We start from the raw sequence: 15,498 nt of genomic DNA, 5'->3' as shown, positions 1-15,498 counted from the left end.
TTGGCAGTCCTCAAGGGTGATGAATTTTAGGGAGGATAAGCACCTGATTACTTTTTAAAAGGCAAGATATAACAGTCTTTAAGTACCCCCTCCCTAGGCTCTTTAGTGTTCTTTTAGATCAGGGATGACCACTGTGTGTGCGTGGTGTGCTCTATTCCCTCAGGTAATGATGAAAGCCCATAGAAAGCAAGTATGGGCCCAGATCTCACGGGCTTTTCTCTCCACTGCAGCCGTCCACGTAACTCTGGAGGGTAGCAGGAGGAGGATCCTCTGGCCAGCAGTTTCCTTGAAGATTTTGCAGACTACTTCCTGCTGCCATGAAGGAGCCCCCCAAGGTCAGCCGTGGCTCTGGCCTCCCCCCACGGTCTCACAAAGCCACCCAGAGCCACTGATTCCGCTTTGACGGCCCCACCTGCAGGTCAATCCCTCAAGCATCCCTGGCAGAGGGTGCTGTCAACCCCACCCTGCACTCCCCACTTTGCAACACATGGACCCAGCAGTGCCCCGGATGGCAGATTGCGTGTCCTGCTCCCAGCCGGCTGCTGCTCACCCGCGGACTCGGATCACCGGGGCTTTGGCGTTGGCTTTCCGCTACCCTCCTGCTCTTTGGCACTGACTTGGACCAGTTGGCATCCTGGATTCAGCAATACAGAAGCAACCTGACAGCCATACCCTGAACCAGTTGCTAACCAGGTGAGAGGGCTTTGGAGGGGGCTCTGTTGCTCTGGAATAGAGGAAAGTTACCCAGCTCCTCACCTGGAGAGTGTACTTGTATCAGCCGCTGTGTTCCTTATTCTCCTTTCCTTCCTGGTGATGGGACTGGTTCTCTTGAGCATCTGCTGGGCCTACAGTCCTTTATCCCTTTCAATTCCACGGTTGCCAGTTTGGTGTACTGGTTAAATGTATGGACTCTAATCTGGGAGAACCGGGTTTGATTCCCTACTCCTCCTCATGCAGCTGCTGGTGTGACCTTCAGTCAGTCACAAGTTCTCTCAGAGCTGTTCTCTCAAAAGCAGTCCTCGAAAGAGCTCTCTCAGCCCCACCCACCTCACAGGGTGTCTGTTGCGGGGAGGGGAAGGGAAAGGAGTTTGTAAGCCGCTCTGAGACTCCAGGTGAAGGGTGGGGTATAAATCCAATCCTTCTTCTTCTCATCCAGAGACAGTGACGCTACCTTGGTGCGCCAAGGCTCTGAGCCAGGAAACAGCTGCTGTTGCCCCTTGTCCAGTTTCCTTCACTAACCCTTTCCCTTTCTTTTCTCCCACAACCCTTGTGGCCAATGGGGTTCTAATCCCTCCCCCCCATTGCTGTGAGGATGAAAGAAATAAGGAGGGTGGGGATCAGTTTTCCCTCTAAGCTGAGTTAGTGTGAGCTGGCTCACAGTTTTTTAGCCTCTAGCTCACACATTTTTGTCTTAGCTCAGGAAGGATGGTTCCAGAGCAAACTAATTTATGCAGTAGCCAAGTCGCTTGCTCACAACTTTAATGCTGGTAGCTCACAAAGTAGAATTTTCGCTCACAAGACTCCAAAGCTTAGAGGGAACATTGGTGGAGATCTATGTTTCTCCTGGAGGCAAATACTGACGATTGGAGAAACCAGTCATTTCCAGAGGCAACCCAGTTGCCCCCCCCCCAGCAATGCATCTCCCGTGTAGCTCAGTTTAAATGCTGTTTTAATTATTTATTATCGATTATTTTTAAGAAGTGTGTTAATTCTCACTGTGAAATGTTTTGACTTTTGTTGTCATCTGCTCTGAGCCCATTAGTGGGGAGGGCGGAATATAAGACGAAATATACAAAAGAACCTCCTCAGGAAAGCTCCTCCATTAGCATGTTCACAGCCCGGGGAACTCCTACAAGATAATGACTCAGCCCTACCCCACCTTCCTGAGTAGATATAAATTACCTGCCTACCGTTTTTCGTCTCACCTTGGCACAGAGAGTACTCCCATCTTTCTGTGTTATACCTCTGAGGATGCCAGTCACAGCTACTGGTGAAACGTCAGGTCCTAGAATTCCAAGACCATGGCCATACAACCCGGGAAATCTACAGCAGCTAAATAAGTAAATAAATAAAATAGATTAGGATGCTCTTCCAGTCCAATGAGCTGCCAGCCAACCACAGACAAGCCATTGAAGACAATAAGAATGTCGTGGCCCACCAAAGACATAAGGACTGTGGCTCAGCGGTACAGCCTCTGCTTCACATGCAGAAGGTTCCAGGTTCAATCCCTGGCATAGCCATTTAAAAGGACGATGCAGTAGATGATGGGAAAGACCTCTATCTGAGACCCCGGAGAGCTGCTGACAGTCTGAGTAGACAATACTGACCTTGATGGACCGAGGATCCGATTCAGTGTAAGGCATGTGTTCAAGAGCAGCAGATTAAACTTCAGTGCAGGTGTAACCTTGGCCTTTCTGGTGTCCCTTTATTCTGCCTTCCCTTGTAGGCATCATGTCGGGAGATTACGACGAAGAGAGGCACCGCAAGGCGATGGAGCTTCTTCAGGTGCTGTGCTCCAACACATGTGCTGCCCAGGAACGGGAGAAGTGTCAGGAACTGACGGGCCATGTGGGTCCCATCAACTCAGGTGAGGAGCCTGGAGGTAGTTAATGGTAGGATGTGGCCCATATTTAGAAGGAGGATCTCAGGCAGAAGAGAACAGAAGATCGTAAGAGAAGCTATGTTGGATCAGGCCAGTGGCCCATCCAGTCCAACACTCTGGGTCACACAGTAGACAAAACCCAGGTGCCATCAGGAGGTCCACCAGCGGGGCCAGACTCCAGAAGCCCTCCCACTGTTGCCTCCCAAGCACTAAGAATACAGTCCATCACTGCCCCAGACATAATGCCCCATCTATATCTTACAGCTAATAGCCACTGATGGACCTCTGAGGAACGATGTCTTGCTCCCGGGCGTTGGTAACGTACTGGCTCAGCAGTTAAGCCATTTGCTTTGCATGCAGAAGGCCCCAGGTTCAATCCCTGGCCTCTCTGTAAGGATTGGGGAGCAGGCGATGGGGAAGTCTAAAGACCCTGGAGAGCTTCAGAGTCGACAGTGCTGACCTGAATAGACCAGTGGTTTGACTCAGTATAAAGCTGCTTCGTGTGTTGAGATTGAACCTTGGCTCAGTGGTGGAGCACCAGCTTTGCGTGCAGAAGGTCCCAGGTTCAATCCCCGGCCTCTCCAGTTAAAAGGATCAGGTAGCAGGTGATGTGAAAGACCTCCGCTTGAGACCTTGGAGAGCAGCTGCCTGTCTGAGTAGACAATCCTTACTTTAATGGACCAATGATCTGATTCAGTAGGAGGCCTCGTGTGTGTTAATGTGAGTCCCTCAAGGCAAGAAAAACTGAAATCCTGTACTATCCCAAATCTATGCTGGTCTGCAGGGAAGGAGTGCATGAATGGCATCATGGCTCCAGTTGCCCCATAAACTATGGGAAAAGGTCTTATCCTACAGGATCCTGCCAGTCTGAATTTTTATGGTATTCTAGCAAGGGAGAAGTTTCTAGTCAACACCAGTGTTCCCTCTAAGCTGAGTTATTGTGAGGTAGCTCATAGTTTTTTAGCCTCCGGCTCACACATTTTTGCCTTAGCTCAGGAAGGATGGCGCCAGAGCAAACTAATTTATGCAGTGCCAAACTGCTCGCTCACAACTTTTTTGCCAGTGGCTCACAAAGTAAAATCTTTGCTCACAAGACTCCACAGCTTAGAGGGAACACTGGTCAACACCGTTGGGGGGGGACTAAATGCCTGGGGGGGGGGACGACTAAATGCCTGGGTATCTTTGGTAAACGTTTTGAATCTACAACTAAAATATATATACCAGTGCTTGCATTCAAGGTGGTCAAAGTCCGACCATAATTCTGAAAAAGGAGAATTTACAAGGTACCAGCTTTTTGCTTGACATGAACGCATGTCTGTGGGGCTCAGCAGGATTCAGAAGGAGTGGGAGGGGAGATCCGCCATGTCTCAGCCATGAAGGCTGGATACCGGAGTCACGGGTGCCTGCCTTTCTGCTTGTCCCATCTAGAAATCTTGGTCAGTCTCCTGTCGGTGATCGTGACCTTCTGTGGGATCGTACTGCTGGGTGTCTCCCTCTTTGTCTCGTGGAAGCTCTGCTGGATCCCTTGGCGGGATAAAGGCTCCTCTTCGCAGACACAGCGCAAGGAGCACCCCCTGCACGCTCACCTCCACCACTCACCTTTTGGGGACCTCCTGGCGGAGCGGGTGGAGCTGGGGCCGGAGATGCCCGAGAGGTCCTACCTCGATATGGATTCCTACCCCGAGGCCAACCTCAAAGTCAGCCAGACCTCCCCCGACCTCCCTGTGGAAGGCCAGACTACCACCAAGGAGGGCAATATGCCCAATGCCCATTCCCACCAGCAGGTTGCAAGCTTGGCACCCACACCCAGGTGAGTGAGATGATGGGGAAAGATTGGCGGGTCTAGATAGGAAGGCTCAGTTGTATGTGAAAAGCAGGAGGCTGTTGTGTGGTGGTCCTAACCTGGATGGCCTAGGCTAGGCCAGTCTTTCTAGATCTTGGAAGCTAAGCAGGGTCAACGCTGGGTAGCATTTGGATGGGAGACCACCAAGGAAGTCCAGGGTCGCTATGCAGAGGCAGGCAAATGGCAAAGCACCTCTGTTAGTCTCTTGCCTCGAAACCCCTATGGGGTCACAGCTGTGACTGAATGGTATTTTCCACCACCACATTGTGCTGGGACAAACAGACTGGAGAGAGAAAGAGATTTCAGTATGGAGGGTTATGTGTGGAATGGTGGAAGACGTGGAGATCCTTACAGTTGGACAGTTGCATTATCAAAACTTTTTTTTAACTCAGTGGCAGGGGGCTTTTTTTGGTAGAAAAAGCCCAGCAGGAACTCATTAGCATAATAGGCCACACCCAAAAGCAAAAACCCATTAGCATATTAGGCCACACCCCTGACAGTGCAGCTCAATGGCATATTAGGCCACGCACCCCGTGTTACCAGAAGTGTGCTCATCCAGCCACACCCACCTTTTGCTTCTTATTCTGTTTACCTTGTTTGTTGTCCAAACCCAGGGCTTTTTTGTAGCAGGAACTCCTTTGCATGTTAGGCCACACACCCCTAATTGTAGCCAGTCCTAATGAGTTTCTGCTGTTGGGTGTGGCCTATTATGCTAATACGTTCCTGCTGGGTGTGGCCAACTTGGGAGCCAGCCGGAACTCCGTTCCTGTGCGTTCCTGCCCAAAAATAGCCCTGCTCAGTGGAGATGCACAGAAAGAAATAATAATAATAATAATTGTATGGCATTGTGTGTAGAATAGCTAGGAGATCCTAAGATTGTATGGCAGCTGGAGGTTCTAGCTCTTTAGCGTTATGCACCACTAGGCGGCGAGCTAGTCTTGTTTTGAAGGCAGGAGACGTTTCAGAGGTGGTTTGCCATTGCCTGCCTCTGCATCAGGACCTTGATATTCCTTGGAGGTCGCCCTTCCAAATACTAGCCAAGGCCGAGCCTGCTTAGCTTTCGAGATCCGACAAAATCAGGCTAGCCTGGGCTATCCAGGTCAGGCAGAAAGTAAGGTATGGGGATGCAGAGTGGAGGAATGACTCTGTGATCTGTTGGACAGAGTAGGACTTAAAGCTTGCAGGGCATCAGTTCAGGTCCTACCCCTGCAGCAGACTCACTGGCAAGTCGCTAGCCTTTAGCAACCTATCTCTAACCAGGGAAATAACTGGGACAACTCGGGGCTGTTGTGTGAGAATGAAAATGAATAGGGTTGCTGGTTGCTGGAGATTAACAGCTCCAGTGCAACAAGACAGTACGTAGCATCTCCCTCCCCTCTCTCTCCTGTCTTTCCCTGCCTGCTGTGGGGTAACAGCGAGGTCCCGCTTGCAGATATATCGGCAGAAGTGCCGGCTGAGGATCAGTGCAGGAGATCCAGTTGCAGCACCCTCCCCTGCTGATTTACAGCTTATAAATGGCAGGTGTGATCTCTGGGTCAGCATCCGGCAAGCCAGGGAAAAATTAATATGATTATTTATATATATATTTGTTTATTTTTTATTTATACCCCGCCTTTCTGCCCATTGGGGATCATTCTCCTCTCCTCCATTTGGTCTTCACAACAACCCTGTGAGGTAGGTAAGGCTGAGAGTGTGTGACTGGCCCCAGGTCACCCAGCAAGCTTCCTGGCATAGTGGGAATTCGAACCTGGGTCTCCCAGAACCTACTCTGACACTCTGCCCAGCATGGCTCTTGTAGCATATCAAAAGTGCAGTGTTTTGACATGCGACTCTAGCTTTGTTTGTTTGGGGGGATTTCTACCCTGCCTTTTAATAAATGGCACTGAACGTGGTTTACAAATGATAGACGAATCATCACAAACGGAATGCAAATAGTTAAAATGGCATTAAGGTGACCTTTTTAGAAGTATGTGCAACTGAGCACAGTCAAAACCTGTCTCCTGGAAAGCGCTTCACCAAGAAAACTCAGATTCCGTTTCAGAATATATTAATGGCTTGTTTTACCGGGTACACTTCCTTCTGCTTCCCAGGTTTTGGTTTTTGCAAAGGATTATGGGGCTTCAGGAAAGTGGGAGTGGAATGGCAGGAGTGGTGGAGCGATGGGCGTTGTCTGGCAAAAATAGATGCCAAGAGGGAAGGCTAGAAATTCTGGAAGGTACAAACTCCCTGACCATTGGAAGCCTGACCTTCCTCTGGTTTGTGCATCTACATATGCTAAATCTCTCAGTTCTCGCTTATACCCAGAATTGAACTTTGTTGGTCTTGAAGGTGCCCCTGAACTCAAACTTCATTCTCACATCTGTTTGCTAATTCTTGCATTTGCATCCTCATTTACTGCCATTCACGGATCTTAACAACCCCCTTAACCTTAATCCAATCTCAGCTATAATCACCCAGTTACTTATGCTTGATTCTCACTAGCCCTTCCTGGCAACTAATCCCCCCTTCCTATATGTAATGGCTGAGGAAATTCTGTTCCACTGTATCTGAGGAAGTGTGCTTGCACACAAAAGCTTCTGCCTTGAATAAAACTTTGTTGGTCTTAAAGGTGCCCCTGGACTCAAACTTTGTTCTTCCCCTGGTTTGTGAGCCTTAGCAGCAGTTGACCGCCAAAGCTTCTATCCATGGCCATAAGAGCGGAAAAGGAAAGCTCATGACTCATGCGCCAGGGGGGTGTAGCGGCTATAGCGTTGGACTCAGACCAGGGAGATCTGGGTTCAGTGAAAGGACTTTCAGTCAATAGTGTTTTGTGACTCCCTCTGGGTACTCAGTTCCTAGGCAGATGAGGTTGTAATTTGGATAAGGACCAATGTTCCCTCTAAGCTGTGGAGTCTTCTGAGCGAAAATTCTACTTCGTGAGCTACTGGCAATAAAGTTGTGAGCGGGCGATTTGGCTACTGCATGAATTAGTTTGCTCTGGAGCTGTCCTTTCTGAGCGAAGGCAAAAATGTGTGAGCCGGAGGCTAACAAACTGTGAGCTAGCTCACACTAACTCAGCCTAGAGGGAACACTGATCAGGACTGTGGCACACAGGGAAAGGATCCTTATGCCTCTCGGATCCTTATACCTCTCACTCCCGTGCCATTTTCCTGACCTGAAAAGACCCCAGGGGAATCTGTTTGCCCCACTGGGGAAAACTGCATGGACCCCATCAGGGCATGTGGAGCCCCTAGTGGGCCATTTGAGGTCACGAAAACAGTACACGGGTGAGAAAGTCTGAGCCCACTGTCCTCATGCACTGGGGGCCCTGCTCTAAGGAGGAGGAGGAGGAGGAGGAGATTGGATTTATACCCTGCCCTTCACTACCCAAAGGAGTCTCAGAGCGGCTTACAATCCCTTTTCCTTCCCCTCCCCGTCACAGACACCCTGTGAGGTAGGTGGGGCTGAGAGAGCTCTCCCGAGAACTGTCCTTGAGAGAACAGCTCTGAAAGAACTTATGACTGACTCAAGTTCACACCAGTAGCTGCATGTGGAGGAGTGGGGAATCAAACCTGGTTCTCCCAGATTAGAGTCCACGTTTTAACCATTACGCCAAACTGGCTCTCATGAACTGGCCCATGCACCTGGGAAGCATGGAACTTCCAGAACATGCCTATCAGCCTGAATCTTGGACGTCCCTGGGAAAAGGATATCCTGCAGTTAGATCCTTAGCCATAAAGCTCAGGCCGCTGATCATCTCTTGGCCGCACAGATTTGCAGCGATGGTAAAAGGGGAGCCCCACATACGCTGCCTGGACCTCGTAAGAGGGAGGGCCGGATTAAAAGCAAATAAATAAAGCCCCGTTTCGATCTGGATGCAGGATTCCTCACCTGCGTGGCTAGATAGAGGGAGATGATTGCGCAAGAGACTGGTTTGATTTCTGTCCTCTCCGCAGGTACAACACACTGCCACGCCCCTTGACCCAGCAGTTGAGCAGCCCGGACACCGGAGTCCACGGAGGGGAGGAGAAGGTGGAGCAAGTGACCAGCATCGGGCAGATCAAGCCGGAGTTATACAAGCAGCGTTCTGGGGAGTCGGACTCCAAGAAAGGGGAGGCCGCGAGCTGCGGGCGGCTGAGTTTTGCCCTGCGCTATGCTTACGGCACGGAGCAGCTGGTGGTGAGGATTCTCCGGGGTGTGGACCTGCCCGCCAAAGACGCCAATGGCTTCTCAGACCCCTATGTGAAAATGTACCTGCTGCCCGACCGCAAGAAGAAATTCCAGACTAAGGTGCACCGCAAGACGCTCAACCCCATCTTCAACGAGACTTTTAATTTCAACGTCCCCTTTGCCGAACTGCCCTCTCGGAAGCTGCACTTCAGTGTCTACGATTTTGACCGCTTCTCCCGTCACGACCTCATTGGCCAAGTGGTGCTGGACAACCTGCTGGAACTGGCCGAGCGGGACAGTGATTCACCCCTCTGGCGGGACATCATGGAAGCCAGTTCGGTGAGTGGGGGTTATACCGGGGGGGGGGGGAACGGGTCCGTCTCTGGAGCAGTCACATCAAAGGCCCAGCGTCGTGGCCGTCCAACCCCATCGGTCAGCCAAGCAATTAAACCTTTCCTAATTTGACAACCCAGCTCTGTAGACTTGACATTTAAATCCAGTGCAGTCAGCCGGGTCTGTCAATTAAACGGGCCCATGAAGCCGTTCAGCCTGACAATCAAGACTAACACGGCGATTCTGCAGCTAAGGGCTGAGTCAAAATAGGAAAGTGCTTATTGCATACGCTTTCATACGCTCATGGAAAGAGTCCCCTTTCTATCAATATATGGGGGGGGGGGTGAGGTCAGAAGTACCCACAGCACAGCCACGCTGTGTGAACAACGTGTGTGCTGTGGCGACCGCATTTTCCTCCCTAGTGTCATTCAGAAAATGCCACCTCGCCTATGAGCAATGCTCCCTCTAAGCTGTGGAGTCTTGTGAGCAAAAATTCTACTTTGTGAGCTACTGGCATTAAATCTGTGAGCGAGCTATTTGGCTACTGCATAAATTAGTTCGCTCTTTAGCCATCCTTCCTGAGCGAAGACTAAAATGTGTGAGCCAGAGGCTCAAAAACTGTGAACTAGCTCACACTAACTCAGCTTAGAGGGAACACTGCCTATGCCACTGCTCAGAGGCAAAGCATTTGCTTTCCATGCGGAAGGTCCCGGGTTCAATCCCCAGCATGTCCAGTTAAGAGGATAAAGTAGCAGATGATGTGAAAGACCTCAGCCCGAGTCCCTGAAGAGTTCCTGCCGGCCAGAGTAGATAACATTGACCTTCACCCTCCAAGGGGTCTGGCTCAGGAGAAGGCAGCTTCATGTGTGTGTCCATTCAGGGGGAGGCAATACGATGGAGGAATCATTGCCCTCCCTCTCTCTTGGCTTTGTTTGCCCTCAAGGGTCTTGCCCAAGCTACGCTGCATGGTGTCAGAAGCGGGTTACTTTCTGGAAAGATCACACAGTAGGATTCACAATGCACTTAAAGGAATTCCAGGTGACCGGGATGGGCTTTTTGATACAACTCAGTGCTCTAAGAACCATGATCGAAAAAGGGCTTACCAGTGTATAAAGTGTATGGTAGCAGCGCTCTTCAGCAACTGTTTTACAGAGCAATGGAGATCTGAAGAGAAAATGGACTTGGGCAGTAGAATGGCTTGTAAATGACCTTGAGCGCCGGCCGTACACTGGCATTCCATAGTATAGGTATAATGACTCATCACCACCAGTCCGGAGTAATGAAACATCATTGTCACACAGCAAGATCTGATTGGTTATGTGCCAAGGTCACTTATTCCTGGGAAGAAGGATCCTGATTGTTAAAATCAAAGCATAAGTAGGGTTACCAACCTCCAGGTGCCACCTGGAGACCTGCTATTACAGTTGATCTCCATACAGCAGAGGTTAGTCCCCCCGGAGAAAATGGCAGCTTTGGAGGGTGGACTCTACGGCATTGCACCTTGCTGAGGTCCCTCCCCAAGCCCCACCCTCCCCAGGCTCCGCCCCCGAGATCTCCAGGTGTTTCCCGACCCAGAGCTGGCAGCCCTAACTAATGCGAGGGTATTGAAGCGACAGCACTGGGGGGGGAAGGTCAGCACATATCTGTCGCCCTAGCAAGCCCCCTTTGCATGCCAAAAGCCCCCTCGTGCGTCTATTCTTCAGGGCATTATTATAGCAAATTATTTAACGTTATAACTGAGCAGCCCAATGAATTTTACTCAGCCCAGCACAACGACTCATCTCACTGAAGCATGGAGAGTCACAGTGCACCCGAACAGTCAGCCCAAGTTACTGAATTGTCCTCGATGATAATGAGGCTTAGGCTGAAAGGCCTCCTTACAACCTCAGTTTCCATTTCTCCTTTTATTTCCTGAGGCGCATCTCATAGTGAGCATGAATTGCCGCGAGTCGGAACATTCATCCATCGATCTGTCTGGTACATTTTTATTGCACCCTCCCTCTAAAAGGTTCAGGGCGATGTACATGGTTCTTCCTTCCCCATTTTATCCTCGCAACAACCTGGTGAGGTAGCGTAGGCCAAGAGGGTGCATCTGGGCTAGGGCTGCCAAGTGGGGGCGGGTGGCGGGTAAACCCTCGCTTTGGAGGCCTGATTTCCGCCGCTGCGGAATCAGGCCCCGGGGGGAACTCGGCCCCCCGAAGCTCAGCGTCACAGGAAGTGACGTGCACGTCGACCACGTTGGGGGCGTGGCCCGGATCGGGGAGGGGAAACTCTATGGTTTTCCCTCCCACGATTGTGGCCACGCCCTCAACGTGGTCGACGTTGCACGTCACTTCCTGTGACGTGCTGGCTCCCGGAGCCGGCCAAGGCTCCCCCCCCCCCCCCCCGGTGAGTATTTTGGACTTGGGAACCCTAATCTGGGCCAAGGCTACCCAGGGAGATTCGTGGCAGTGTGTGGGGATTTGAACCCTGTGGCTGTCTCACTAGCCATACTGTCTAGGAAAGGCATTCCATAGACACGATGCCACCACTACCAAGGCCCCGTCTCCAGTGGCCACCTGCCTAATCTGTGAGAGCAGATGCCCTTGAAGAAGGGTCTATGTAGGAGATCTTAGAACTTGGGCTGCTTCGTATAGGAGAAGGCAGTCTCCAAGAATGGGACCCTGTGTCTCACGGTTTGGGAGTCTTTCCATTTTCTGGGAAGTTGTAGCATTAGAGGAAGCCTCCAGCGCTAACTTGTTCAGCAAGACAGCTGAAGGCGCCCTCTGTCTCTTTTGACCTCAGCATGTAGAATCAGACTTGAATGGATGGCTTGCCCCAGAAGGTGGTTTTTGTGAGTGAATAAGGGCTTCAGTCCGGGGTCCCCAGGGCTGTTGAGCCTGGGGGCATGTCTGAGGTTTTGAGAAAGGGTAGTAGTGGGCCCCACCTCAACAGGGTTGCCCTGGGGCCAATCACCAAATGTCGGGAGGTTCCAAGGCAAGCCTTGACCTATGATGGAGGCAGCTGCTTCTCAACGGGGGCTCCTAGCAGATGCAAAGGTGATGTCTCCTATTGCACTGAGGAGGTGGAGGAAAGGCAGGAGTGTCTCTTTGCTTTGGGGAAGCATCGCTGTTTCATTCCAGCTCCCAAAGAAAGGGGAATGTTTGCTCCCCGTGTGCCCACAGAGAGGGCTTTCCCAGCCCAGAGGCATCAGGAAGTCCACATCTATGGCCAAGATGAGGGCACATAGTTGTGGCATAACTGCCTGGGAGGAACCCAGTGCTTTAGAAGAAGAAGAAGAAGAGACTGGATTTATACCCCGCCCTTCACTTGGAGTCTCAGAGCGGCTTACAAACTCCTTTCCCTTCCCCTCCCCACAACAGACACCCTGTGAGGTGGGTGGGGCTGAGAGAACTCTGGCACTTCAGTAATCCATAAACTGCTGGAGGGCGACCTGAAGCTTCTTGGGTATTGTTTGTCCTGTTCCCTTCAACTCCCTTTGAGTTTATTGTTGAGACTTCAGAAGCAAGCAGGGCCCTAAGAAAGACCTTGGCAGGCACCCTGGTGCCCATGGGCACCACGTTGGGGATCGCTAGCATAAAGAGACAGCTTAACAGCTGCCTGGGCCCTAGTCGGATTATTGGTCTCTCTAGCAGCTGGTGTCCTGTGTCTTAGGAAGAGTAAGCCCGTCTTGCAGCACCTGCTTTCCTGAGAGCCAGTTTGGTGTTAGGAGCATGAACTCTAATCTGGAAAACCAGGTTTGATTCCCCACTCCTCCACATGCAGCTGCCGGTGTGACCTGACAGTCACAGTTATTTCAGAGCTGTTCTCTCAAGAGCAGTCCTTGAAAGAGCTCTCTCAGCCCCACCTACCTCGCAAGGTGTCTGTTGTGGGGAGGGGAAGGAAAGGAGATTGTAAGCTGCTCTGGACTCCTTCGGGTAGTGAGGGGCAGGGTATAAATTCCGTCTCCTCCTCCTCTTCTTCCTCTGGAGATATTAGAGACTGAACCCTGGGACCTTGCGCATGCAGGGCATGCACGCTTTACTCCCAAGCCACAGCACATCCCCAAAGCTGTTGCACGCTCAACAACACTATGGAAGTAATGTGCCTGTGAAAGCCTGATGTCGAGGTGGTGTATAATGTTTGGAGGCTGTGAAGAAGAGCTGGTGGGCGAAGCTATTGAGGAAGATGTGTGCGGGGTGGAGATGCTTCTGGCACTGGGGAGGGCGCAGAGAAGGAATCGATAATTCCAGGGAGCCGCGGAGAGCTCCTTTTCCTTTTGCTCATCCACCCACCTGCGTACCTGTCGGCTGCTCACATCCCCCCCCCCAAACGGCCAACCCCTCTTTTCTTTTTTGGGAGCTCAAAGAGAGTGTCGGCACAAATAGACTTGTTTCCCCCCCCCCCCCAATGAATATTTTTAGCCGGGTTTGTTATTCAGGAACCGGAGACTAATCAGGGCAGTCAGGTGTGAGGCAGCCGCTTCCCCTCCCCTCCCCGGCACCTTGCCAGATCACCCCCTTCTTCTCCACTTTGCGCTTCCTCCCCTGGTTGTGCCAGCCGTTCTGATGACCCATGCTCCCTCTAAGCTGTGGAGTCTTCTGAGCAAAAAATTCTACTTTGTGAGGAGGAGGAGGAGGAGGAGGAGGAGGAGGAGATTGTATTTATACCCCGCCCTTCACTCAGAGCGGCTTACGAACGCCTTTCCCTTCCCTTCCCCACAACAGACACCCTGTGAGGTAGGTGGGGCTGAGAGAGCTCGTTCAAGGACTGCTCTTGAGAGAACAGCTCTGAGAGAACTGTGACTGACCCAAGGTCACACCAGCAGCTGCATGTGGAGGAGTGGGGAATCAGACCCGGTTCTCCCAGATTAGAGTCTGCGCACTTAACCACTACACCAAACTGGCTACTGGCATTAAAGTTGTGAGTGAACAATTTGGCTACTGCATAAATTAGTTTGCTCTGGAGCCCTCCTTCCTGAGCGAAGACAAAAATGTGTAAGCCAGGGGCTAAAAAACTGTGAGCTAGCTCACATGAACTCAGCTCAGAGGGAGCACTGTTGCTGACTCCCCCCCACACACACCGATCTAAACCTGTAGCCTCCTCCTCTCCCCCCCCCATCTTGCTGCTGCCCATCAAAGCCCTAAACTGAATGCAATTGTCATTGATCATGATCTTATTACTGAGCTCCAGGAAATCAGCTGGTTTTCAGTTTGTGAGCTGTCGAACTGAGGAGAAAGGTAGGGAACAAGACTGTAGATGTTCACACTGGAAGTTTGGTTAGTAGCATGGCTGGAATGGGGTGGGGGGTCTGATCCACAGCCCAAATAAGGCTAGAGTGGCATGAGCCACTGTAGTATAGTGGTTAGAGCAGAGGTGTCAAACTCATTCGTTCCAAGGGCCGGATCTGACATAAATGTCACTTTGTCAGACCGGGCTAAGCGTGCCATAAAGCGTAATGCCAGGTACTGGAGATATAAACTGTAAAGGACAGCAGCTGGTAAGCTCCAAGTTGGTGTATCCTCACTGCAAGGCCCCATGGGCTGGGAGGGGGGTGGAAAAGAAAACCCACATGGGCAGACTGGAGAGCCAGCAGTGCAGCTCTGGGCAGATGCTCCCACGCTGCTGCAGGCAAGATTGTCCTGCCATGCTGAAGCCACAACTGGAGTGGTTCCACCCACGCCCCTCCCCAAGCAGTCGTCCCTCCCTTTGCACCAGTTGCTTGCGGGCTGCGTAAGAGCACTGGAAGGGCAGTTTTGGCCCCCAGGCCTTATGTTTGACACCCCAGGGTTAGAACGTCAGTCTAGGGATCTAGGGACCAATGTTCCCTCCAAGCTGTGGAGTCTTGTGAGCAAAAATTCCACTTTGTGAGCTACTGGCATTAAAGTTGTGAGCAAGTGATTTGGCTACTGCATGAATTAGTTTCCTCTGGAGCCATCCTTTCTGAGCTAAGACATAAATGTATGAGCCGGAGGCTAAAAAACTGTGAGCTAGCTCACACAAACTCAGCTTAGAGGGAACTCTGCTAGGGACCTGGGTTCAGATATCCACTCTGTCATGGAAGCTCACTGAGTGACCTTGGCCAGGTCTCTATCTCTCTCTCTCCCTTTCTCTCTCTCTCTCTCTCTCTCTCTCTCTCTCTCTCTCTCTCTGCCTAACCTACCTCACTGGGTTGTTGTACAGATTAAATGGAGGAAAGGGAGTATAATGTCAGCTCCTTTGGGTTGGGAGAAAAGCAAGGTGCAAGTCTCTAAATGAATAAATAATGGGAAATGTTGAATCTTAACAGGGCATCAGGTTGTGCCTGCTCTGAAGCTGTGAGGTTGTGTCTATCCAAGTTCAGCTCAGGCTTGTAAGCAGTCTTTTGCTTGGTCACCAGTGGTGAGTAAGAATCTCCCCCAGGGGATCAGACAAGGCAGCTTCTGCAAACTGGAGGAGAATGACCTGACTATCACAGACCTGTGTGGGCAAGAAGGATGTGAAATATGTTTTGTGGGGTAGCCAGTTTTCGAGGATGTGATGTGCAAAGCTGAAGAAGTGTGCATGCGCACGAAAGCTTATACCCAGAATTAAACTTTGTTGGTCTTAAAGG

The 15,498-nt window shown here is 51.1% G+C and overlaps 1 protein-coding gene across 1 annotated transcript in view; it reads left to right on the top strand.

The window, feature by feature from the left end:
• The first annotated feature begins 247 nt into the window (after positions 1-247).
• Positions 248-15,498, top strand: part of SYT3 (synaptotagmin 3) — a 37,595-nt gene continuing 22,344 nt past the window's right edge. Inside the window, exons 1-4 of the mRNA XM_015414676.1 lie at positions 248-693; positions 2,447-2,587; positions 4,031-4,412; positions 8,381-8,933. Coding sequence (XP_015270162.1) covers positions 2,452-2,587; positions 4,031-4,412; positions 8,381-8,933 — 1,071 coding nt within the window. The 5' untranslated portion in view covers positions 248-693; positions 2,447-2,451. The remainder of the gene's footprint in view (positions 694-2,446; positions 2,588-4,030; positions 4,413-8,380; positions 8,934-15,498) is intronic.

This window comes from Gekko japonicus, unplaced genomic scaffold (assembly GCF_001447785.1).
Source record: "Gekko japonicus isolate JY-2015 unplaced genomic scaffold, Gekko_japonicus_V1.1 scaffold1068, whole genome shotgun sequence".
NCBI lineage: Eukaryota > Metazoa > Chordata > Lepidosauria > Squamata > Gekkonidae > Gekko > Gekko japonicus.
The sequence above is the reverse complement of the archived record's forward strand: the minus strand, read 5'-3'. Positions and strand labels throughout refer to the sequence as shown.